This window comes from Cryptomeria japonica, chromosome 4, assembly GCF_030272615.1.
Source record: "Cryptomeria japonica chromosome 4, Sugi_1.0, whole genome shotgun sequence".
In the NCBI taxonomy this organism is placed as follows: domain Eukaryota; kingdom Viridiplantae; phylum Streptophyta; class Pinopsida; order Cupressales; family Cupressaceae; genus Cryptomeria; species Cryptomeria japonica.
The window spans coordinates 124178300-124205509 of record NC_081408.1 but is presented as its reverse complement, the minus strand read 5'-3'; the positions used below and the strand labels follow the sequence as shown (position 1 = coordinate 124205509).

General features: G+C 37.7%; 1 protein-coding gene across 1 annotated transcript in view; it reads left to right on the top strand.

Annotated features, from left to right (window-relative positions):
- LOC131074126 (pectin acetylesterase 6) overlaps positions 1–26954 on the top strand; it is a 70302-nt gene extending 43348 nt beyond the window's left edge. Inside the window, exons 5-12 of the mRNA XM_058010685.2 lie at positions 5138–5224; positions 5603–5727; positions 6305–6365; positions 17645–17698; positions 17804–17881; positions 18397–18502; positions 18807–18949; positions 26421–26954. Of these exons, the coding sequence (XP_057866668.2) occupies positions 5138–5224; positions 5603–5727; positions 6305–6365; positions 17645–17698; positions 17804–17881; positions 18397–18502; positions 18807–18949; positions 26421–26537 (771 nt within the window). The 3' untranslated portion in view covers positions 26538–26954. The remainder of the gene's footprint in view (positions 1–5137; positions 5225–5602; positions 5728–6304; positions 6366–17644; positions 17699–17803; positions 17882–18396; positions 18503–18806; positions 18950–26420) is intronic.
- The last annotated feature ends 256 nt before the right edge of the window (positions 26955–27210 follow it).

The window sequence follows — 27210 nt, the reverse complement described above, 5'->3', positions numbered from 1 at the left end:
TCGGATTCTCAGTCTTCTTAGGAATTAAGGCAAAACACACATTCTCATGTCTCAATCCATCCAGGAATTTCCTTCCATCTACCAAACAGATTCTAGCATTCGTGCATACTTCACTCTTCAAAGGTTCCTCCAAGGGTAACAAGGTTTGCTTCATTCCATTGGCCACAATAGTGTGTACACTCTTCCTCTCATCATGTACTGCCTGTCTATCAAACTACCAAGGTCTACCCAACAAAAGATGACAAATATCCATAGGCATAATATCACACAAGACTTCATCATGATAATTTCCAATTTTCAATTTCACCAAACATTGCTCACTTACTAACAACTTATGTTCATCCTGAATCCATGCTGTTTGATAAGGCTTAGGGTGTTTCAATCTCTCCGAATTCAACTAATTCACCATCTCTTCTGAAACAAGATTATCTGAACTACCACTATCAATAACAACTTTACAACATTTATCGGATACCTTACATCTGGTCTTGAACAAATTCTTCCTTTGCAAGGGCTCTTCATCTCTTCTGGTATGACACAAAGCTCTCCTCATCATCAATAGTTCTCCATCTTCCTGTTTATTGTCTGTTCCGGTGGGGTTTTCTTCCACCACTGTTGCTCTTCCGGTATTTTCTATCTTCTTACACTCGAAAGCACGATGTCCTCCTCCACACACTTAAAGCAAGTTCCTCTAAATGTTCTCATCTTGTCTTCCAAAATTCTTATTTCGGTAGCCATCCGGTTCTCTCCTCTGGTAGAAATTCCTATCATCTTTCCGGCATGAATTACCTTCTTTGTTCACTTCCTTGTTCTTGTTCTGATTTGTACAGGTTCCTCTACCTCCGGTATATCCTCTTCCTCCTTGAAATCTTCCTCCGGTAAACCTTCCACCTTTGCCTCTGCTCATGTCTTTTGTTTAGCTTCTCTTCTGCCTTTAGGGCATACTGGTAAGCCTCTTCAACACTCTAATTTGATCAAACCAAGTTCATCTTGTATAGACACCCGCAATCCATTGAAATATCTTGCAACTTGTTCAACTTCATCATCAACATGTCCGGATCTGATATTCAACTTGTAAAATGCTTCGGTGTACTCCTTCGCACTAGATTCCTTCTGTCTCAAATTCTGCAACTTCCGGAACAGATTCACTTGATAATTAGCTGGCATAAATTTTGATTTCAACTTAGCAATCATTTGATCCCATGTCTTGATCTTCTCTTTACCTCTTCTCTGTCTATCAACGTGCAAATGTTCCCACCAAAGAGATGCATGACCTTTCAATTGGGTACATGCATATTTCACCTTCCTTTCTTCTGCAGTGTTTTCAAAATCAAAGTATTTCTCCATCTTCGAGATCCAATCCATCAATTCATCCGTATCCAACTTTCCATGATATTCCGGTGGGGTAAAATGAGGTTTAGTATTTGACCTACTCAAAAACCTTTCCTCGTCCGGATCAACTATCAGTGGGTTTACTTGTTGTGCTGGGGCTTCTTCTCCTTCATCTTCTCTTACATCTTCAATGTGTCGGCCTCTTCTCTGGGATGTGTCACGGCTTCCAACCGGGCTGCTATACCTCACAACATTTCCATCACAACAAGGTCTGCATTCCCACGCGCTCCACCATTTCTAGTTCCTCTTCCTGCCATCTTTTACATCAGTCCTCTGCAGCTGCAAGTTGGATCCACAGTCTGCCACCCTACAACAAAATCTCAGGACACACAACCTTCGGAACGAAAACTCGCTCTGATACCACTTAAAGCAGCCACCAATTAGGAGGGACCTCAAAGAGATCAATCCGGACCGGTCAGCAAGAGTAAACACAACGAAAACACAAAGGTATGATGGAGGCAATGTAGAACAGATTGATTTATTTCATGAAAATTGATTACAACCAACCAGTAACAATTGGGTTACATAAACCGGCTCACAGGCCTGCTAAAACATGCTCAAAGTACAAAATAGGTTACAACCGGGACCTTCAATCTTAAGATCTATCTTCTACGCTCTGTCTAGCTACTTCATTGTTCGATTGTTACATTCTAATGCCCAATTACAATGATATATATGATCCAAGGGATCCAGTCGGCCCAAAAAGGGATCAAAACCTGAAGAACAAGACCTAACGTGTAAAACCAACAAGGTCGGCCTCCGCCAAGAGATTCCTTCGGAAAATCCAAAGGATGAAGTGTAGATCATGGGAAAAGGTCGACCACATGCCAAGAAACATCAGAATCAACGCTCAGGGCTCCGCAAGCTACGGAAGGGGTTCCGATAGATCACCAAAATAGGTACAGGCAACTGGTAACGGGAAACTGTCATGAAAACCAATAGCGATAACTTGCCAGAAAATGATCCAAATGCGATGTGGTCTGGAAATAAGAAAGATGATCAAGTCTTTAAGTAGAATCCAATTCCACAGGATCCGATGAGCCAAAACTGGGACATAGAGAAAAAAATGCTAAAACTGCAAACAGAAAGCAAAACAGAAAGGAAAATATTTTTGGTTGATGTAAGATTGCTATGAACCGGGGATGCTCCAGCATCAACTATCCATACCAGTGCTACACCTAGTCTAAATACAGTACAAGATGACTTACATGAGAATAATCAAAACCCGAAGCATAGAAATTTGGTAGAGTAATGGTTGCATAAAAAACATAATTCAGAAAATTGTTTTATAGAGAAATGATGCATAAAAATAAAGCCCCCAAAAGTGTGGTATTTGAAGTTAAGATGATAGTGTTGAGAGTTGTACTTAGCAAAGCTGAATTGTGACTTAGACTTGAACTTGGTGAAACTTAGCAGATTTAATAAATCATTGAAAATTAGTGGAGGATTTTAATAGAAAAACTTATCATATGGTATTTTGTATCAAAATAGCTTCACATATAATAGAGTCATTACTTGGCATATGGATTGGATAAATTGAAAAAATTGTTGCCTTTTCATTCAGCCTAGCACAAAACTTTTTTGTTTGTTTGTTTATTAAAACTAGAGTGGGGGGCAGGGGGCAGGGGGCAGAGGCCCCCAGTGGATCAAGGGGCAGCATCCCATGCAGGGTCCACGGGTTATGTGCTGGGAGTGCTCTTTGATGCAATATAGAGCAGGGTTGAGGGGCAGGGCCTCCACCACGAAGCACAAATTAAGGCCTTCGAGGCCTGAAGTACCTTAATGAAGACAACAATAAACTATTTTTGATGTTATGTCCTATAACTATAGATGTATAAATAATTGAATATATGTATATTCTATGATTGCCATATCCAGCTGTACAAGACATTTTGAAAATTTGCCATATCTATATACATTTCCATGCAACTCTAGTAAAAATAATTTGAAAGTAAATGTGCAATTAATAATAAGCTCAAAAAGGGCAAGGGAGCCTTTCAAAGATTTTTAAGGGTAGATAAAGATGTATATATGAAAGTGATTTTTGTAACCTGTGGGCCCTGCATACTTGGGGAGTCTGATCAGCAGATGCATTGAGGGTGCTTTGGATCTGAACTTGTGAGTATGGCTGGGTCCTCGACGAGTCTCGCTAGTACACTTGAGACCATATGAAGTTCATTTTGTCAGAGGACCACACAATGTTTTCCTCCATTGCAGGCTGTTTGTAAGTTGAGGAAGTATCAATGAACATACCTTTCACGTCCATCTTGCTGTTTGTTAGCATTGAAAAGCTGCTATGGAGGATTTACAACCTTTTTTTTGAGCTGGGTAGGTTGTGATTCCAATGGATTTACATCAGCATTTTTCAAAGCAGTGTGGTCCAGGCCAAGAGCTATATGCAAAGTGGAAAGATTGAGCTTTGACCAGTAGCGAGTAAGGAATTTCATTGCCCAGTATGCCAATGGTTCACAGGTTCCACCAAACCTAAATCCTTTGTATGGGTCTTCATTATGTCTGTCAATATCTCTGGAGTTTCCCTATCTTCCCATTTTTGCAACACAAACATCTGGCTAGCATCAAAACTTGATAGGTATTCATTTTACTGAACTTTGAGAGCATTGTAGAATATTTTGATGAAAATGGAGCTCTGTACTAAATAAAAGGTAGAACTACTAATCAAATGCATATAGAGATGTGAAGCACTATACTAATATATGAATAATAGGAGATAAAAAGTTGAAGTACTACTTAAAATGCAAGCAGGGATGTGATGCACTATGCTTATAAATAAATAATAGAAGCACAGGACTACCATGAGAAAAATAATCAAGGTTCTACTTACCCAGGTATTTCTCATGAATTTAGAGAAACATTCTTTTTGGAATAAACAAAGAGAGCAACTTGATTCTTTTCTTTTCGGAGAGCCTTTTTAGTGATTACTTTTAATACTTAGCTGTGCTTTAACTCATCATGTTGCCAAGTCCAAGATAAAAATCTATAAATTGATTACATTAAAAAGTGAACAAAACCATCTGTAGGCTGATGTTCAATAATGTGTTTAGGATATGTAAATTTGTTGCATGGTTGCAAGGGAACATGGGTAAGAGGACAGGGATGCAATGTAAAATAAATGGATATGGAGAGGTGTGACTTTATTACGATTGTGTGTGTGTGTGTAGGCTGCGGGCAGGGAGAGGGGGAAGAGGGCTGCTAAAGATTTGCATTTGTCTTTTCTTAGAAGTCTGCATGGTGCCCTTAAAACCAGCTATTTAGAAAATGAAATGTCTAGGGTTTGTTTCGACTTGTAGCCTCTTAGATGCTTTCAAGAAACTGTAGGTAATGTCCACAATGGTCTTAGGGTTTGGGGTGATATAAGGGCACAGCTTTCATCACTTTTAACATAATTTAAGATAATCTGAAGGTGGTGTCTCCAAAGAATCAAGGGCTGTCCCTCGGAGGTGTTGAGATTTGTAAAGACATCTAGTGAATCTTCCAAAGTTATCCAAGCTTGTTTTCCCATATTTGGGAGAGGTATTTGTCTCTGAGGTGTTACGGTTCCTAATTATCAAATATATCTCCTCTATGACAATTGTTGGCTTCATACTCAGAGTTAGGCAACCTGATTATGACTGATATTGATTTTTAAATTTTTATTGATAAACACTACATGATAATTGTCAAGTGTCCATGCATGTATTATTGTATATTGGCATTAACTAACTATTTATCTGTCATTATATTCTAGGTACCTAAACTTTTTTTTAGAGGGCAACGGATTTGGAAAGCTGCTATGGAGGATCTCTTGTCAAAAGGAATGAATAGAGCACAACAGGTTCTCTCTTCCTCCAACTCTTCCCCATCTTACAGTTAATTTCCTTATTTATGTGATGCTCATAACTTGAATGATTTTTCTCTTTGTACCCTTATTTAGTTTTCGGTCATTGTTTTCTTTTTTGATAATTTGAAGATATCAATTGCCATGTTGTATGTGTTATAACTATAGTCAATTTCGAAGCACAAAGTTTGAGGCCACACCATTTGCCAAAATTCTTTAGTGAATTGCTAACATTGTGAAGGGTGGTTTATGGTCTATCCTGTCCTGACGAGTTTTCAGTGCAATTCATGCCCTACGTGTGACTATTTGCACGTGTCTTGTATTTTTTAACTTTTGAATCTTCAATTATAATTATAAAGTGAAATTTGGTTGCAGGCTTTGCTTTCTGGATGTTCGGCCGGGGGATTAGCAGCAATTCTTCACTGTGATGAATATAGGGAGTTGATGCCGAGTAGCACTAAAGTGAAATGCCTCAGTGATGCTGGATTGTTTCTTGATGTGTATGGTCTCAATCCTTCCTACACTCATTTGATTATATATATGTACATATGCATTTGTGTATTTATATCTATATATGTAGGTATATGCATATATATTATACTTATACACATGCATATAGATGTCTATTTATCTATATGTATGTACATATGTATATACATATCTATCTATCTATGTGTGTGTGTATTGATACACACATCGGTACACACACACACACACACATATGTATGTATGTGTATGTATGTATATGTATGTATATGTATATGTGTGTGTGTATATATAAGTATGTACACATATACATACATGAATACATCTGTACACACACACACACACACACATATATATATATCTATATGTATGCATGTACATATATACATATCTATACATAGATATATATATATATATATATCACATTTTCTGCAACAAGAATGTTTGCTCAAGATCCTTACCATTATACATTTTAAATCTTTATCTTAATTCATATATTATGAGATTATTTTTTTTACAGAGCTACGGAAAAATCTCATATTACTAATATTTTTGTTTAATTTACAAATGGTTTGGTTCATAAATGAGCAGGATGGACGTATCTGGAGGTCACTACTTGAGATCCGTCTTTAAAGGCGTTGTAACAATGCAGGTACTTATTTTCATTGTTATTTTTAAATATGGTTGGTAATTCTTTTGTATGAGGATGTTGAATCAATGTCAATGGTCCTAAGCTTCAATTGTAGGCTGACTTTCACACAAGACATTTTGAGTTTATGGAAATTTTGTTCTTTAGCATGCCTCATAGCTCCCAATCTGTTGATATAGAAAGATAATACTGTACCTTTTTTAATTCTGAAGATGGAAACGAACCTGTAATTTTGTATTCTATTTGTCTGCAATGTGTTTAAAAAAAAGAAGTCCAAATGGAGTTTTTCTGGGTTTTGGCCCAAGACAGCATTTCATAGCTGGAATTACAGCCACTTAACGATGTCGTCTGTGGGATAGACACATTCTCAGTGTAGTTGTATCTTGACATTTGTTTTGTGTTCTGAGTAATTTTCCATTTTGGAAACTTCCTGCAAGCAATCTTTTCAATATTTAAATATTATCCTATATATGCTTACCATGTTTAATCTCATGAATCCATAGCCAGTTAAAGAATATATATATCAGCAAAAACATATATATAATATAGACATTTTGCCAACCTACACCTTTTGCCATTGTGAGAGCAGGGACGGATGTTGTTCTATAATGGTGCTGAAGTTCTCCATTCTCTGTTTGCACGGTCCAAATTGGAAGAGGCAAAAAGCTTTCAATAGATTATTATTGTTGTGAAAAGCTTGGATATTTAAGGCACCCCTGATGAAGCTGGACAAAGGTTGCTTGTTGAAGTTGGAGACATCACTGATCGCTTCAGTATGCAAGGGTTTCTTGATGAAACTGGTTGCAGTCAACTTGGCCCGCATCTTCCTTCCCAAAGTGAGAACAATGTTTGTTAGAAATGATTCTAGCAGGCGACCATCATATGTATAAATCTCAAATCAGTTTGTGTCAATGATTTCTTTAATTGCCCACTATGCCTATTATATTTGATCATATGAGTTATCCGACTGTGTATTAATTGTTTGTTGGCTCTCGGGTAGTTATAAGTGTCAGTCGGAGTGAGTGAGTGAGTTGACCATTGTGTTCCTCTTGGCAACTGTCAGGTTCTTTAAATAGATATTGTATTGTCAAGGAAAACAGTATGATCTTTTTTTGCTTGCAGAGATGCAAGCTATAGGCAGTTTAATGATGCCTATTATTATATTTGATAATATGAGTTATCCTACTATGTATTAATTGTTTGTTGGCTCTCAGGTAGTTATATGTGTCAGTCAGTCAGTCAGTCAGTCGGAGTGAGTTGACTGCTGTGTTCCTCATGGCAACTGTCAGGTTCTTTAAATAGATTTTGTAATGTCAAGGAAAACAGTATGATCTAGTCAGATCACTCTGATCCTTGGTTGACCATCCCTGGTCTACTTCTGTTATAAATTTATGTGCAGATAGAGATATATTTTACCCTTCTGCTGGGTATGTATTATTAATTCTGTTCATTATTTCAAGTATTCATTTTATCAGATAGAAGAGTAAACACAGTCCAGCAAGGATGGCATGCAATTTTGCTTCATTGTTTGTTGATGTTCCATCTTGAAGTTTCTTGAAATAGCCCAAACAGGAATCCCATTCTTCTTTCTGATAATGCAACCAGCTCAAGGCTTACCAGGATTGCCATGAGCAGTGCCATCTAAATTTAATTTAAGCCAGCCACTTAGGGGCAGACACCATTTTATTTTCTCTCCTTATTCTTGAAAAGGTGATGATCCCACAAAACCCATTAATGCATACATGAAATTAATTCAGTCTATTTGTACAAATTCAAATATTTATATGCTATTATATAAATTTGATCCGTATTTCTTTGATTGAGAATAGATTATTGATGTTTAAGAAAGTTTGAAAAGAAACTTGTCTCAAGTACAGGGTCCATGATCTAAAACTTTATGATGCCTAGTATTCTTCTCAATAGAGACTTATGCATTATCTATCCTTTGGCTGGTAGAAATTGAATACCCAATCTCTCTCTTTTATAATAACAGCTGATTAGTCAATCCGCCATTGTCCTCTAGGCCTCTTTGCCTCCTATGTACTCTTTCATTAAGGCTTCTGCTTTATTTCTTAATCTGCAAGATTGTGGAGGCTCGGTATTGTTGACGTGTATTTTGTACACAACCAAACACAGAATAAAATACCCAAATGGTACCTTATCCTCTCTTGATTAAAGCCTCTGAATGCTGAAGATATCGTGAAAAGGATCAATCAGGGTGACTTCAAGGTTCTTCGTTGTAGGATCTCTACATGTGGATAAGCACCAGTGGTCGTTGTAAATGCTGTTTCTTCAAGGGATCTTACACACTTTCTGAGAAATCTGGTCCGTGTTACTCTTGTTTGAATGCAGGAACAGGATTTTCCCAATACTAACAGATTCTCAAAAAAGATCAAAAGATAAGGGTTTCAAGAGATGAATGCTAATCTAATCCTAAGGATGACTCAATGTAGGCTAGACTTGGTAAGATTTTACCAATTTCAGTATTGCCAGGAAATTACAACTCTACTGGAATTGATGCGATCTTCTAAGGTGATTAGTGATTTTCAAATCATCAAGGATTATAGATACTATCATAAAGATACATATCAATATTTCAACAATGATTGAATGTTTAAACAATCTAAATATCTCTAGTTGACCACACAAGGCGTCCTTACAATCAGTAAGAAGCTAGTGGTTTGGACATGAATCTCACCAAAGATCAAGCACAACACTTAGTCCTTCAAACTTAAATACTACTTCGATTGAGAATGATTCAAGAAGATAAACAAGCATGAAGATAGCCACAAGCATTTGCAATAAAACACCATAACTTCAATATTTTATTGATCTCAAAGCCAAATAGACAACAATTGTTCAAAATTCTTTCTTCACTACTCAATCTTGCTACAGAATGACTTTCTTCTTTCTGAGTTCTAACTATTATCTATCATCTATCTATTATCAAAATGAAAAATGAGTGAGGGTATATATAGCATCCTCAAATACAATGAATGGCCCAGATCGAAAGAAGATCAATGGTTGAGATTCTGACACCTAAACCCTAATTAGGGTTTGTTACAAAAAGATCCCCATTTAGATGAACATTATTAAATGCATAGCCAAATATTTAATTGGCACAAAAATCGAGGAACCAATAGGAAATGAGATGCCACATCATCCTATAACAACTTTTCATCTAGAACCTTGTTCCCTTTCCTATGCTCTTTCTTAGCATATCCAACGAATCTGGACACAATTCCTTCGATCTCAGCAATGGGAATCTCAGGAAGATTCTTCATTCGTTCTTCCAAGTGAATGACCTGATCAAAAGCAGTGAGAAGAGCAGTTTCCCATCCAGGTTCAAGTTCTTTGATCTTCTCAATTAGGAGCATGGTAGTGAACATCAGGTCTCGTTGCTCATCTGTGATGACGTTCTCTTCTTTGCAAAAGATGACCTTGACTCTTTCTTCCAGCTCTTGGATGTCCACATCTGTCTCAATCTCGATCCGCCTGCCAAGAATGGTACACAATACTTCAAACACTTTATCCTGAATCGGATGGATGATACCTTCAACTTGACTGCATTTGGTGCTGATGTCTTCAAAAAGGACCTCTTTCATCTGGAGTAGAGCTGACCACTGTAGTAGGTTATGAGTTCCTCCATCCATTATCTTTTCTTGTGCCAGGACCTGTCTTGGTGTTTGTCTTATTACTTGCAGGACAGGAATGATAACATCTCTAGTGTGAGCGAAAGCAGCTACAGTTATCATTAGATTATGAATAATCTCAAGGACCTGGATAGCTCGATGAGTTGTCTTCATCATTCTTGTTGCAAATTCAACAGCTACCGCGTGGGATTTATCAATCCAAGAGCTCATAAACTGTACCAAGCTTTTGACCCTTTCTGCTTTGCCAACCGATTCAAGAGGAAGTGCTTGTAAAGGAGATACTGCTGGATCCTGACGTCTCAAGGGCTGATTGAGATGACTAAAATAGCCTCTCCAAGCATTGACTTCTCTCTCAAGTTTCCTATTCTTCTCCATTTCTTCCTTAAGTTTGTCTTTAAGTGCTTCAAATGAATCGGTTGCTTCTTCCATTGCTTGTTCAGTAGTGAGTGGACCAAGCTCAAATGTTTCTAAGTCATACTCATCTGCAAGAATCTCACCTTCATACTTGTCCACTACTGGTGTAGCTATTTGCAATTTCTTGGATCCTGTCTCATCCCTTATCACCTTGGACATCTTTGTGGCCTTCTTCTTTTCCATTACCTCTTGAGAATTTCCTATAAGGCTTTCTAAATCAAATACATCTTCTTCCTCTTCAACCACAATCACCCTTGTCAGTCTCTCTTTTAACCAATCCGGGATGGCAGATCTTGTCTCTCTTACTTGTATTTCTTTAGGCAATGGTTCATCTTCTCGGAGAGGAGATGTCGCTTCATCATCATTCTTCTCTTCATGTAGCTCATTAGCATCAACCTGGGGAGATTGGCTTGATGAATGTTGAGGCGTCTGTCCCTTCTTTGGCTTGTCATTTTGTACCATAGATTCCATAGATTCAGCAACTTCAGGTACCATCTTCTCTTGACCTTCCCCTTGGCTTGCCTTCTTTTCATGTCGAGAAGATGTGCTTGATGGGTGATCTCGATTGGCCTCTTGCTTCTTCTTGGAAGATTCCCTTTTCTCAGGTCTTTCTTTCCTCTTTGCACCTCTAGGATGAGAAGTGTTCTCACTCACGCTTGCTTCTCCCTCTTCTCGTCTTGCCTCTAAAGTAAAAGTCATCGGTACGTTCTGCTCTCTCAACTTCTGATGTTGTACATCCACCCATCTGCGAGTACATGATAAAACAGGAGCCATCAAAGCTCTCAAGTCTAAAACCTCGGGCTCATCCCAATCTATCTTCACTCTTTTATCTTCTTTGTCATAGGACGACTGGAGGTATATGCCATTATCTTGGGTTTGATCAGCTACTCTATAAACTTTGCATTTCCTGATGAAATCTAAAGGTAGCCTGGAATGCATCTTTCTTTTAACTTCTAAATCACTTGAGAGATTCATCCAAAGGTCCTCTACTTGAAACTCATGTTTGTGCTTCTTACCGACTGTCTCCTCCATATAACCGTAAGGATCAAAATTCTCCCACAAGGCAAAGGATGTGAATGAATATAAAGATAATTCTCTCTCTGCATCTTCCGAGGCTTGAGTGTTAGGACATACCTCAACTGAATTCCCCAATATGATGGGCACGGGAACTCCATTTCCATGCTTGTGTCTGGATGCCTTAGCATAAGCTGCCAACTGTCTAGTCACCTCAAGTAGCACTATCCTGTCTGTCGGATACCTCGGCAACATATAGGGAGGTGAAGGACACCCATGAACTCTGATGTATGTAAACTTTTGAAACTGGATGAACCATGCACCATACTTCTTCACAAGTTCTTGTGCATCCAAAGATAGTCGATTATGAATCCCACCTTGCAATATCCTAGTGATGTTCATCGTGAAGGTATCATTGACTAACTTGTAGTCACTTCTAGGCGGATGATGCAAATGAACATAAGAGTCACAAACTCTCACTTCTCCGGGTCCTCTTCCGATCACTCCTCTGTGAGGTAGCCCTGCATACTCGAAACTCCTGATCAAGGCATATATAACATATGAGCTCATGTGGAACGACTTGGTAGGTCTTAGCCTTCTCAACTGCACATCCAGACTATTGCTAATAATTCTGGCCCATTGAAGCGTTCCTTTTCCTTGGACTATCACTTGAATGAAGAAGAACATCCATTTTTCGAAGTAGATGGCTTGAGGAGCCCCTGTAACTCGATTGAGCAAAGTTATCAAATCTCTGTACTCCTCCTGGAAGTCGATCCTATGCGGTGTGTTGGGAATCTTGTTCAGGCGAGGCCGACTTTTGAGCAACCAATTCTTATTGATGAGATTTAGACAAGTATCGGGATCATCTTCATACATTGATCTGGCTCCTTCTAGGCTTTTGTAAATCATATCTTTATGTTCTGGAAGATGAAGAGCTTCACTTATAGCTTCCTCTGAAAGGTAAGCTAAGGTGTTCCCTTCCTTGGATACGATCGACCTTGATTGTGAGTCATAGTGGCGGGCACACTCGATCATCAGCTCATGACACTTGACTGCTGGAGGGAACCCTGCCGCCTTGATGATGCCACTTTCAATTATCTTCTTCGCAACAGGTGATGGCTTGCCAATGTAGGGGACCTCTCGAAACTTCTTCACATTGAAGTTTCCCAAGTTGGTGTCTCCGATATTACTCCATTTGGACACGATCCTGGTCTCCAATTCGTCATTCTTCTAATCTTCCTTGATGAGAGCCGGGCGACTAGTAGATGCTCCTGCCTTTGGAGTCGCCATCTTGATAGCTACACAACATTTCGAAATTAGTTCTTAAGCATTATTTCTTAAAGTGTAGAAATTAAGATTTCTCCAAAGGGGAGATTCAAGATATTAATTAGGAAACTTCATGATAAATCTAGAGTTATCATTTCCTAATTACTAATCAACACTTAGACTTTTCTAGAAAAAGTGTCTAAAAAATCAAGTCTTGCACAAGGATATTAGGATAATTTCGCCATACCTCCTCTTGAGTGCTAAACTCTAAGACTTTTGAAAATGATGCAAGAAAAATGGATTTCGCTAGGCAAAGTTTAGATCAAAGCCCTCTCTTGGATGAATTGCGCCTCTTTTAGTCTTCAAAAGAATAAACTCCACCCTCCTTAGCTTTCAATACTTAGAAGAAATTCGCTCCAAACAAGCTATATTTCGCACCTCCAATTTGCTCTCCAATTTCGCACTTAAAGGAATGATTGAATGATTTGAAATGTGAAGCAACACTCCAATATATAGAGCGCTCACCCTACTCCCTTACAAGGCCGACTTGGCAAAAAAAGGGGGTAAAAAAAATAAATAAAATCTCCAAAAAGGGTGGTCGACTTGCAAAATAAAGGCAAAATAATGCCTTGAGCGCTTATTTTTAATTCAAAAAATTAATTTTAAATGCCTCCAAGATAAAATTTCGATTTTTTCAAGGCTTAAAATTAATTTATTAAATGCAAATGCCTTTAAATTAATGCGAATTTAAATTTAATTTTCCACACGCCTCAAATTTAGCAATTTTGGCGATCTAGTGCAAATTGGGGAACATCAATTTTTAAAACAAGGCTTAATGATGCTTCATGAAGATTTTGCCCTGGACCCTCTCCGAGGGTCAGGAGCGATTTTCCAATTTTAGCCTTGAATATTTTGCATCTTGACTCCAAAATCTCCTGGAGGGTAAATTCATGTCCAGTTAAGGTGTTGCACTTCAAATTTTGACATTTCGCATGAGGAATTTAGGTGGAAGTGTGGATTTCGCCCTGGACCCTTAGCAAGGGTTAGGAGCGATTTTTTCATTTTTGGTTGTGATCCACCTTAGCTTGATTGTTAAACCTTCAACGTTATTTCCAAGGTCCATTTCCTTGCGCCACCAAGTTAATTCATCAACAATTTTGAAGGAAATAATGTCTTTAGAGGAAAATTCACCCTGGACCCTCAGCAAGGGTCAGGAGCGATTTTCCTAATTTGGCTCAAAATTAGCATTTTTCAACGTTCAAAATCTCTTCCAGACATCTCAAATAAGTTTTCTCACTGAATTCCATACTTTGCTTTATCCAACTTAGGAGAAAAAGTGCACTTTGGTGTTTTTCGCCTTGGACCCTTTGCAAGGGTCAAGAGCGATTTTTTCATTTTTTGACTAAAAATCCTCATTTCCTCATCCAACAACTTCTCCACCAAGCAAGATCATGTTTACTCTTCCAAACTAAGCAAGAAAATCCCCTTTCCAAGTTTTTCGCCCTAGACCCTGAGCAAGGGTCAGGAGCAATTTTTGCAAATTAGCTCAAAATTATCATTATTTCTTGTTGAAACTTTATTCATCACTAGGCAACGTCCTTCTTCATCCATCCCATCCAAATTTGCTTTGTTGTTGCAAGGTAAAATGAGAGTTTTCCAAATTTTCGCCCTGGACCCTCTCCAAGGGTCAGGAGCGATTTTTGCTTTCTAGCCCAGGATCATCAAGTTTTAGAGGCAAATCATTATTCATTATGTTTTTGAAGGTCCCTTTTACCTTAGCCTAACCTTGCCTTAGCAAAATCTTGAAGGAAATATGTAGTTTTTATGATTTTCGCCTTGGACCCTCTCCAAGGGTCAGGAGCGCCTTTTGGGTTCTAGGCATATTCCTTCATTCTTTAGACTTCAAATCGCCTCTAAGGCATAACACATCACGTCCTCCTCCTGTCCAAGCAAGATTTTGTCTTAATTCTTCAAAAAAGGAGAGAACCTTGGAAATTCGCTCTGGACCCTTGGCAAGGGTCAGGAGCGATTTTTATAATTGCCTTCAAAATCCTTACTCTCAACGATCCTTTTTCACTTCAAGGCAATTTAAACATCATTTCAAGCTCGTGTCTAGGCTTTTAGCTTTGCTCAAACTTGGAGAAAAAGGGTCCAACATTAGGTTTTTCGCCCTGGGCCCTCTCCAAGGGTTAGGAGCGATTTTCCAATTTTAGCTTGATTGCTTCCTTGTTGATCGTCCAAGTTATATTCAATGGGTAAAACATGCTTCCTTTCATCCATTCCAACCATAAAAATCATATTGACTTTGCAAGAAAAATGTGCCTTTTAAAATTTCGCCCTGGGCCTTCAGAGAGGGTCAGGAGCAATTTTTGCCATCTAGACCAAAATGCTTCACTTTTCATCCTAAAACCTCTTTGCTAAGGAAGACGTCATCTTGAATTGTGCTATGAATAGGATTTCACGCCCAAGAGAGGTCAAAAAATGTGTTTGAAAGGAATTTCGCCCTGGACCCTCAGCAAGGGTCAGGAGCGAAATTACCCTTCCTGGGCAAAACCCCTTCATCTCTTCATCTTCAATCAAGTCTGGATACTTTATCATGCTCATTTCATCATTCATTATGCCTTTGACATCTCAAATCGACCAAACAAGGCCAAGAATGGCTCCAATAAGAATTTTCGCCCTGGACCCTCAGCAAAGGTTAGGAGCGATTTTAAGGTTTTCAACAAGATCCTTCATCATTTCAAGTTAAAACTCTTTCAGGTGGGTGGAGAAAGTCATTCATTTTCCATTCATGTTCAAAACTTGATCCCTTTTCACTGCAAAATGAGGTAAAATCAAAATTTCACCTTGGGCCCTCAGCAAGGGTCAGGAGCGAATTTGCCCTTAGTCTCCAAAATTCATCATTTTTCATGTCCTTAAATCTTCAATTGCCTCAAGCGACGTCCAATCCTCCTTCCGGGAGACCCTGCACAAAACAAGTTAGAAAAGTCAGTGACAAATAAGCTTTAAACAACATTTTCGCCCTGGACCTTCAGAGAGGGTTAGGAGCGAAATTACCCCTTTTAGGCTAAACTGCTCAAAATTTAAGTCTCCAACCACTTCACAAGGCAGAGTTAGGTCATTTTCAAGGTTAGGAACCAATTAGCAAATCCATCAAAAAACAAGAAATTGTGTTTAGGATGAAGTTCGCCTTGGACCCTCAGCAAGGGTCAGGAGCGACTTCTCTGTTTCAGGCATCATCTCACTTTCCAAAAATTGATCAAAAACCCCTACGGGCAAGAATACGCAATTTCTCCTTCAAATATGTTAACACTTAGCCAAAATTGCGAAGGAAATCCAGTCTACAAGGAATTTCGCCCTGGGCCCTCTCCAAGGGTCAGGAGCGAATTTGACATTATCAGGCTCTTGATCTATTTCTTCACCTATTTAACTTAGCCCACTAGACTCATTTTCTTCACTGACCATGCTTCGATGACTCAGACCTGGAAACAAACTGGACCTTACCCAAAAAACCCATATTAGACCCAACCTGAGACCTATTTGACTCCCTTGAAAGGCTTACCTCATTTCAACAATCTCAATTCTTTAGGAAGATACTTAACAATTTTCCAAAATTTGATTGGACTTATCCTGAAAGACGCCAAAACAGAACCCCTCAGGTTTAGCCCTAGCCCAGACAGACAACTCACTCACTCAAAACCCTAAAAGCAGAGAGAACAACAAGCAGAGAGAAAGCAAAACAAAAGCAAAAAGAGGGGGGCCCCATTCTAATGGGGCGATGTGTGAAATGGTCACAACAGGTACCAAGTGCACCAATAAGTTAGCTGGAATTACTTTGTCCACCAGTTTTTCAGCATTTGCTGAATGACTGCTTGTCCATGTTGTGTGTTGTTTCAACCCCTTTGATCTCCATGGTATCCATGGTAGCTTCTATGTCATTCTTTGTCACGTTTGAAAAAGAGTATTGGGGCATATTAGACATGCATCATCATAATGCCATAATCAGTATTTTAAGAATCAGGTTATTTTTGGGTGGAGCAAATCCTACATTCGACATGCACATAAGATAAGATATGATTTTTTTACAGGTCCAAAAACAGTTATGGCTATGAGATCAATTTTAATTGATATCTCACACATACACATTCTATGTAGGCTATCTTCAATATAATCTTTCTACAGTAAATATATACTGGGAGTGAGGAGGGCTACCACCCAAAACAAGGTATTCTCTGATGTGATAATAAAATATGTATGCCCTCTTTAAAGTCCCTCTATGCAGTAGTTATGCATTTGGCTAACAACCCAACTATATAAGTAATTGATTAACCTTGGGAGGTTGGTTTGTTTCAATGCTTCCAATATACCAAAAAAAATAATAATAAAAATCGTGCTTGAAATGTAACTGAGTAATTGGTTTATTATTTGCTGGCTATTTGTTTGTTGACATTAATTCCTGTTCATTTCCACATATTTGAAGCAATGGGATTTGGGGCATTGTGGAAATACCTCTTGAATAAAATATTTCAAGTTATTATAGAATTGGGAAGCAGTCTTATTGAAAATTGAAGTATTTATAAAATCTGAATTTCCTGGGTTTCTTGGTGATTGGTGTTGAGTCCAAGAAGAGTACAAGTTCTTGCTAGTATATGAGTGAATGCCTTTTTAGAAGGTTTGTGTTCTCTTGAGTTGCATGTGTAGGGGGGACATGCATTTACTCTTTTCTTAAAGATATGAATTGATAGACTGTGTGGAATATTCCTCTCTAATCATGTACTGTTTTTTTTCTTTTTGTGGTTATTCTTTATTGGCATGTTATATTAGGCATTGTCTGTTGTCAGTTCATTTCAGACTCCTTGAAAAAATGCACTATTCAAATAAATTATGAAATATGGCTATTCTTATTATGTTGTTATTTGTTTCTTTCTACTGTAGGGTGTGGCAAAGAACTTACCAAGAGCTTGTACCTCACAAATGGATCCATCGCGGGTGACAATGCAGTTTCTTTTATTTTTTCTTTTGCCAACTATGAACTTTTTTGGATGGCTTGAAATTTTTGGTTCTTGCTAATGGGTTTTATGAAATATCTTGCAGTGCTTTTTTCCACAATATCTGTTAAAGGATATTAAGACACCACTTTTCATTTTGAATGCAGCATATGACTCATGGCAGGTAATATACATTCTTTTATTTGTCATCAAGTGATCTGGTTTAGAATTCGTTTTGTTTAATGGACAGCACAAGTCTATTCCAACAAGGTTGGTTATACTAGAATGAGTTGCCAGAAATAATACAATGCAAGGATAATCTGGAATCACTGAGTTTCGAAATATTTTAGTTTTAAATTTTAGAAATAAATTAATAATGTCATTGTATCACATAAGCACATAGAATGGGCACATAATCTGCTTACTGGGAAAAGTTACAAAATTGCTTACAGAAATAGTGAAGCAAAAATTTATTTCCAAACCTTCTTTTAATAGTTTAGTTATATATTAGTTAGAACCTGACTCATTCTTTAACCTAATAGGATTTTTAAAAAACACTATTTATGATTGACTCACATTCACAAATTTTTTTAATTGCTTTCCTCTAGTCACTGATGTTTTCACATGTAGCAGATTTTGTATGGAATCCATATGGGCATCACAAAACTTCAAATTGTTTATTGTTGGTGTGGATGCCAGGTCCAGGATAATCTAGCACCAGTGCAAGCTGATCCTCGTGGTGTTTGGCACTACTGCAAACTAAACCCAGCTAATTGCAGTGCAAGTCAGCTTGATGTATTGCAAGGTATCCATTTCTTTATCTCAAATATGAATGCTTTTAAAGTCATAAAAGGCAATCCTGTGCAACAGACATTATGCCAGATTCACTTTACAATTATGCACAGCTTTAGTCGATAAAGTTTTCATGTATATATATACCTTGAAAGGCTTATTTTGATAAATTATATTTTAGGCTGCGAACTACCATAGCTCTCTGAAAGTTGTAGCTATTTCATTGTTTTTCCCATAGGATGAATTCAATTATTAGTTCTCTAGCTGAAGATATCTTTATTCTGGGGCTGACTATAGTGATCTTCATTGATGAATAGGTTTCAGGATGAAGATGCTTCTTGCACTGAGAGAATTCTCTTCCTCTCGAGTGGGGGGCATGTTTATCAACTCATGCTTTGCTCATTGTCAGTCTGAGCGGCAGGATACATGGTTTGCCCCTGATTCACCAAGGCTTAAAAAGGTAGGTTGCAAGGACACTTTTTGATTCTGCTTTACTCTTTCCTTAAGTGCTGTAAATACCATCGATATGTAAATCATAATAACACCAAGAGTTTGCCACATCATTAAAAAGGCTGGTTTATCATATCCCAAAATATTTGGAAAGCAAGGTTATAAGTAAACGTATCTCTGATACTGCATTGGTTTCCTAAGCATTGAATACTTGTCCATTTGACCTATCCATGCATGCTGCATAACCATGGTAATAAGCAACTAAGGTGAAAGGCAATCATAGCTTACAAATCTTATGAGAACACAAAACTCTTATGGATCTATAATCTTCTAAAAGCACCACTATGAATACATGCATTGATACAAGAAAAGAGTAACTCTTCTGGTTATACCTGATGCAATTTGCATGAGAAGCTATATTATCATGCTTGACACCTATATAGGGGGTTTAGGAAATAAGAGGTGACACATACTACCCTTGGTGTTAAATACCAACATTGTATGATATTATCTCTCAACGCTAGCTGGATTTTGATTTGTTTTCTGTAAGTCCAACAACTCTTTTGAATCTTCAGAACTTTTTACCTGCATATTGCTTTTACTATTATGTGTCCAAGCTGGCCTTCTCTTGGACAGTAAACCAGCCCACCAACTTGTTTTAGATTTGCTTCTATAGGATGTGACGATGATGAACTAAAATTTGCTTCTTTATCACATGAGACATTTTTCTGTGAGCTGAATGGTTATTTTGGTTATCATAGAACAATTTGTGTAACGAGCTTACTTATTTGCATGTAATTGAGCAAATTTTCTATAAAACAAATTGCTTTACCACACAATAAATGCTATTGTTGTAGATAGTTTTGGGTACAATTAGAAGTTCACAAGCATTTTAATTTTGAGATATTGTTTCTGGATAGACACCACCAAGGTGTTATAGGTCTGTTCCCTTTGGGGGTGCCTTTTGACATTGTAAATGTTGAGCTAAAGAATTTCTCAAAGTTTTTCCTGTAATGAATTGATCTGATAAACAGATTTAAGATGTTGGACTGATGGGTTTAAAGCGGTTCCATGTAGCCAAGGAGAAAATTTAAAGTGCCTCAGGGACTTGAATTTGTCAGAAATTAGAATGTAGGGTATTACAGAGCATGAGGGACTTAGTGAAAGACAGGACAGTTTCTAGGTTGCTATTAAGTATTAAGGCATCTCAGGGAGTCTCCTATATAATTTGTGGACCTCAAAATCACCTAAGAAACCTAATTTGGTGAATTTACTTGTAGTAAATGACGAATTTGTCACCCATTGCAGCAATTTTGTCATTACTAAAATTGCCCCTTAGCGAAAGTGACAAAAACACAAACACCTCATTGGTTGGAGCAACAAATTTGTTACAGTAAAATCAAAATGTGGAATGCTAAGGGTTTTGTTGTTTGATCTTTCTTTTTGGATGTTTACTCTTCCATTTAAGGTTGGGGAGGCTATAGGAAAGTTAACTGAAGTCAATGACCTGGTTGATTATGTTTACATTGTTTAAAAAAAGTGATATTTTTAGGGGTTTGAAGGTACAGAAAGGCTGGTGTTTCATCACTGTAGAGCTCTGTGAAAACTCTAGAGGTATTGTAACACCTTTCTAACATGGTTGTGATAGTGGAACAAGGGATGTGACTCACTCTTGCTGGAGTTTTCATGCATTTAAGTGTTTCTCTAGGGTAATCCTTGCATTGCAATCTTTTTAATGCGACTTTTGCATGTTTCCTTTTTGTTATGATGTTTTTTCATGCTAAACACTTGAATGAACATTTGTGTTGCACTTTTGGAGTAGCTAAATAACTCCGACCAACAGTGAAAAGGATGGCAAAGGCATCTAGAGTTCCGCTCAGGGATAAATGTATGTTAAGTGAACAAGATTTGCACATGGCTTGAGTAAACCTGAGTTCTGTCCAGCTAGCAAACATGTCGTAAGTGTCTATTATTTCCACTTGGTATAATTGATTGAATGTTCTGCTTAAGGTCCTAAAAAATGGTAGCAGTGAAAGAAAGTTCTGCCTCATGTTAGGCAAGCATTTAGAGTCGCAAGGCCATTCAAAAGTTCTGCCCATTTGGTTGAACCATTCAAAAACTCCGCCCAGGCAATTTAATTGATACAAGCCCCTGTTGTACATGTCTTGGGGATTAAGCAATATTAGTCATTTTTTCAAGTATCAGAGTAGTTTGGAAAGAGAAAATGGGTTCATGTAAGTGACAGGGACAGCAGAGAGAGGCATCTAGAGGATAAGCAATGGGTTTTCAGGTTCCAAAGATAGCACGAACAATGACTGCAGACGCCTGTAGCAGCACCATTGACTGCACAAAGAATAAAAGATGCCTATTTTTCATGGTTCATTGTATCTTTGTCTTCAAGCATATGTCCTAGCATGGAACATTTAGAAAAGCAAAAATTTTAACTCAGTTTGCCATCATTAAGATGTGGAAAATCAGTGGTGTTGCAGCTAAGTTGATGTCTGATGTTTACACTTGTTTCTGTCATGGGTTCAATCACCTAGGGTTTCATGTTTGCTAATAGTTGGTTAAAACCCCAGAGTTTCAGAATATTTTTCACATAGTAAGCAGAGGTTTTAATGCTAAGGTTTGGCCTAGGCAAAGAAGGATCTGTATCCTTTCAAGGTTAATGATTGATAAATGCTGATTAATGGCATTCCTATGGTTTAGTTTGATTAGTTTGATTTTAAGGGTAAATCCCAGGATCCCAGATCAGATCTTCAGCATGCAATGAATTAAATTTCAAGCACGTTTCTCTGTCACAAGGTTCCAGATTCAAGGGTTTGCTGCATATTGTCAAATGTTCGCATCTTCAGCCGCTAGTCTATTCTAACTTTAGGCCCTAGATTACATCCGATACCAGTCACCAATGTCAGATTGGTGAAATTATTAACATATTCATGGTGGTTAAGCTTTCAGAGGATTTGCCAAATTTAGAGCGAGAAACTGCATCGGAATCATAGAGGACATTCATATGACAGATTGCCATTTTTTCAGCAATGGCTGTATTAGGCAGTTGTCTTTTCAGTATTCTATTTTTGGATGGTCGATGGGGGCTTATATTTTTAGGTCCCTTTAAGTAGTTATTTTGTTACTTATGTAGGATTGGATTTGCTTTAAAATTTATTTCTTTCCAATTTTTAAACAGCCTTTAAGCATTTGAGGATAAAGCTTGCTTTTTGAGATAAAATTAAGGGGATGCAATTAAAGTAATTTTGAAGTCCCAAATAAATGTTTTGAGCACATTAAAAAGAGGAAGACAAGCATGGACATGGGGAATGCCTTGAAATTATTGGTGGCTAAACCATAGTCTGGAGGAGGCCTATAAATACTCCTGTACAAGTCATTCATAGGGGACTACATTCTATCATAGGCATTAATGATTGCAAGGAAGATGTAGTTGCAAAGGGAGAAATGCAGCCATTGAAGGAAGAAATAAAAAAAACCTATAAGAAGAAGACAAATCACAAACGAAATGGAATGCAACTATTCAAACTCCCTTGTAAATCAGAAAATGCAACACGATTTGTTTTGACGTTTTCACACATCGCTCCATTGCAAATGGGGACCCTCTACTTTTTCGGTCCTCTTGGTCTTTTGGCTTTGTTTTTGGGTCTTTTCGCAGCAGTCCTTTCAGTCCTGTGAGTTTGCAAGTGTTTAGGGGTCAATTTGATCAAGCCTGCATTTTGTTTGAGCAATTTTGGCCAAGTCTAGGGCTGGTTTTGTTTGTTTTAGGGTTTTTTGCTTTAGTCCTATATTTTAGGGTTTTCAAAAACTGAACATAGAATTGGAATTAGGACCTTGCAAGGAACCTCCTAGTGAAATTTGTGCGAATTCTAAGCAACTTTCTATTTTTAGAAAGTTCCCATTTTTTAGGGATTTCACTGTCTCTCGGAATGTCTTCATTTTGCCAAAAATCAAATTTACTTTTTTTAGTAATTTCTATTTTAAGTAAGTTTCTATTTATATTAAGTTATCCCGAGCCTTGTTTTGGGCTTTAACTCTGACTTTTGAAAAGTTTCTATTTTTGGAAAGTCTATTTGTAGCAAGACCATTTAGGTAGATGTTGAAGACCGAGCATTCTTGAAGATTTGTACAGATCCGGAAAGTCAAAAGCAGACAAATTGGATTAAAAAAGGTTAAGTATGGTGATCCATTCTAGAAGTGGAAAGCGTAAAATCATCGAAGTCTGGAAAGTTCATCTCCATTCCTGAAGTGGCATTTAAATTTGGAAATCTCAAAGTTGGCTAAGTCTAGAGAGTCAAAAGGTGAAATTCTATGCCAAGGAGAAATCCACACCTGAATCTGGAGTAAGGTGCCAAATTCAATTGAGCTTGGAATTCGTGAAATTGGTGAAAATCGTTGCCAAAGTGAAATCGGCGCCCAAGGATGGAATTGGGTGTTGGAATAGGGTCATCATGGAATCCATAAAAAATGAAGAAATCCATTGCAAGGTGATTTTGGTGCCCAAGGTTGGAGGTGGGTGCCAAAGTATGGGTGCTTTGGAAACTGTGGAAAACTTTAAAATTCCTCCTCCTAGTCCTAATAGCACCCAATATAGAGATGGGGCATGAAAGCTGCAAGATCTTGGAAAATGAGCAAAACATCAAATTCCACGCCTAGAGAGGAATGGTGCCTAAGTCAGTTAGAGGGCGCTAGGGAAGGGGTGTCATGGAAAGATTAAAAATCTCCAAAATCCTTGCCTTAGTGAACACTCTGCCCAAGAGGTCAAGTAGGGCGCTCAAATGAATGAAGCAAGGAAAACTTGAAAATTGCCAAATTCCCACCTCAAGTGGATTCAGTGCCCAAGGAAACTATCCAGCTCCAAAATGATTAAGACATGGAAAATGATGAAATTCCATCATCCAGTGGACTCCACGCCAAAGATTGGAAGTTTTTCCATGGCAAAGAGGAAAATCGAGGGCCAAGAATGGGAATGAAAAAGCAGATAGCCCCTCGGGAAAAATTAAAAAATTTCCATTTTTAGACACCAAATCTCATTAGAACTCGAAATTTTTTGCAAATTTGGACTCGTGAGAGATTTCTCTCTCTTGGATCCGGGTCCTAAATTTTAGGAAAGTTCCTAAAAATAGGAGATGATGGAAAAGTGTTGAAAATCTCCTCCAAGATATTGGGATTTTCAAAATTTTCAAGAAAATTCTTTTCGAATCAAATTTTCTCTCCAACAATTCCAAATGTGTAGGATCGGATATACGACGGCGAAGTCCACTTGCATGGCGAGGATCTATTGAACGCATGGCAGTATGGTGGTGCATTCATTATCAGAATATTTGACTAAATGTGACCCGCTCAATGCATGTTGAATTTATGGAACATCCTTTTGCATGCAGCCGTTACATTCAAGGCATTATCGCAGATTCCTTTTGAATGCGGAAATGATGGAGCATTTATGACATATTGGGGTGATTTTTGCATGGAGGAATATTCAACGCATGTCGGGCGAATACAAAAGAAGTGGTGCATTTAATGCACAAATGGATGCTATTTTGGGCATTTTTTGAATTAATTGTATATGGGCTTAATGGGCATTAATTGCTGATTCCCACCTTGTTGCATCTTGAGTGGAGAATCTTTTGGGGCAAGCCCTAATTATGGTTTGCATGTCCTCAGGATTTGGGGCCTATTTAAAGGGGTGACCCCCCTCATTTGTAAGGGAGGGAGACTTGTATGAAATTGTTGCAATAAGTTTTTGAGATATTAACAATGAAACATTGTTCTTTGATGGTGTCCACTTAAGTTATTTTTCAAAGCTTGCATGGTTTCACCTTCCTCAAACTAGAATTTTATTTTCACAATTGTTAGATAAAGTGCTTTGATTTCAATGGAGAATGTAATAATGTTTGATGAATTTCTATGGTTCATACTTTTTGCATCTTGCTGATTGTAAGTTGCAGTGTAAAGTTAGCCTGAACCCCCAAATTTATGCTAAGTTTGATTGTGAATAGTCGTTTGGATTGTGCTGTGTTGGGTATTCAAATGCACTTTCTCAATATGAAAATACTTCAACATCTTCAGAAAATTCCACCGGTTCTTGCGGAGTTGTAGTTAAACTTGGTGAAGCAGAGCTTGGTTTATTTGGAGTTCGTCCACTAGAGCACTATCTATTGACATCACTGCTCTTAGGAGTAGATTTAGACCCTCTAACCCTTTCCCCTTTATTTTCAGTTCATTTCAATTTAAGTAGAAGCATCATAAAATTGCCATATCCGATGATGGAGTTCCAGCCACATCAAAGAAGTGAAAGAACAATCCAAACGTAAGGCCCCTTGGATTACCAGCAATCACATCGGCCAACTAAGTCACAACCGTAGCATAAAGGAACCTTGGAGTCGATTGTTTGAACTTTCTGCAATCTTCGCATGCAATCGCACTTTGATCAAGAGAGAGTAAGGTGACTGTTGGTAACTTTATTCTGTGTTCAATGCTGTCATAAAAAACACATCAACACGATTCACTTTCACAAAGAAAGATAAAATGTAGTTCAAAGATATGGCAGGGAAAGATTTCAATCAAGTTACAAGTACAAATAAGATTTCTATTCAAGCCAGTGGAAGAACATAGTACTAGCAAATGAATAATCAGAACAGCTCATTGTGTGTATATCTAAGTGACACTAGTTACTGAAAGGTACAACCCACATTGCCCTAGCAAAGTCTGAATCTGTTTCCTTTAAAGCAGCTAGATACTCCTTTCTAATGAAGGCTATTGGAGGATAGACAATTCAAATACAAAGTTATGCTTCAAAAATATTCTGGGAAAAATTAATCCAAACCGGTCCTCCTTTGGGGCATTTAATGCAGCATATTTGAGTTCTATATCCTATGCCCACTGGTTCTTTATTGCACCTTTATCAATCCAAAAACTTTTGTGGATTATGCTAAAAATAAATATAGCTTTCATGTTCTCTGAACTGTTGTAAATGGAATCAAGTTACCAAGTCATCCAATTTAGAGAAGGTTCATATTTATAACAAGTCTATCCTTAATCACCTTGACTGCTATGAGATGTGCTCCTCTGATCAATTTCACCATGCTTCTATTTCCAATTGTCCGATCAATTTCACGGTGCTTCTAATTACAATTTTAGCTTCTATAGTTTTTACTGTGACAACCTATTTCATCGGGCTACTCTAGCCAGCCATACCACTCTGTAACCCTGTAAAATATTGTGGAGGCATAATTAATTTTCAGTCGGGCTTCAAATGGGCTGTAATATATCATCTTTGAAACTCAAATTGCTGAAGTTGTAGTACTTGTTTAATGGATAATGTCAAAGTGGGTAGAGTGCATGTTAGAACATATATTGTATTGTATCCAATACATAATACTTTACGAATTATTGTTGTGTGCTGACAAGGAATTGCCTACATGGTTTCTTAATGGACAATATACTAATCAAGTTTTTATTGTTGTACACTGCAGAGAATAGCCGAGTCCGTGGGTGATTGGTATTTTGATCGATCAGTTAATTCAAATGACATTGATTGTTCATACCCGTGCGACCAGACTTGTCACAATCTCATTTTTAGATCAAAATAGAAGCTGACAGAAGAATCTGCCTTCTTCAATTCTTTCTAATTTATTCCATTTATTAAATGTTTAGAATTAATCATATTGTATAGTTTTCTTATCAACCCGGCATCAAGCTCAAGCTATTGCTGGGTTGGAGAAGTTTAGAACTAGAGTGCTAGAATCAAATTGCAGAAATCATTGGTTTTGATTATATTCTTTATGCGAAGTGAATTCATGCTATTAGCAATTCAAGTTGGTTGACCGTATGTTAATAAATTATTAGCAACGATGGCATGCTGTCTCTCTCCTTGTTCACTTCATGTCAAGCAGGAGCTAATGTGAATTCTGCCTGGTCTTAAGTTAAAGTTATTTTTCGCATATTTTGTTGGGGCAACTATATTATATCAGTGAATTGTGATATTCAATATAGTAATGCTTAAATCATTGTGTTCTCTGCTTCTTATTTTTGTGAAGCAGCAAATGTGTATTGATTGCTTGTCCTGAATTCGGCATTTTGATTTGCTTAGTATTTAATGGAATAACTCTTCTCAGTTCACATTAAAGCGGGTTTGATATATAGGTTCATAACACTACTTGAAGTAGCAAAGTTATATGAGCTAGATTACAAATGACATGGGACTCTGAACTTTTTTAGGGTTTTGTGTTTTGTCAGTTGTACAACGAAGAGGGAAATTCAAAC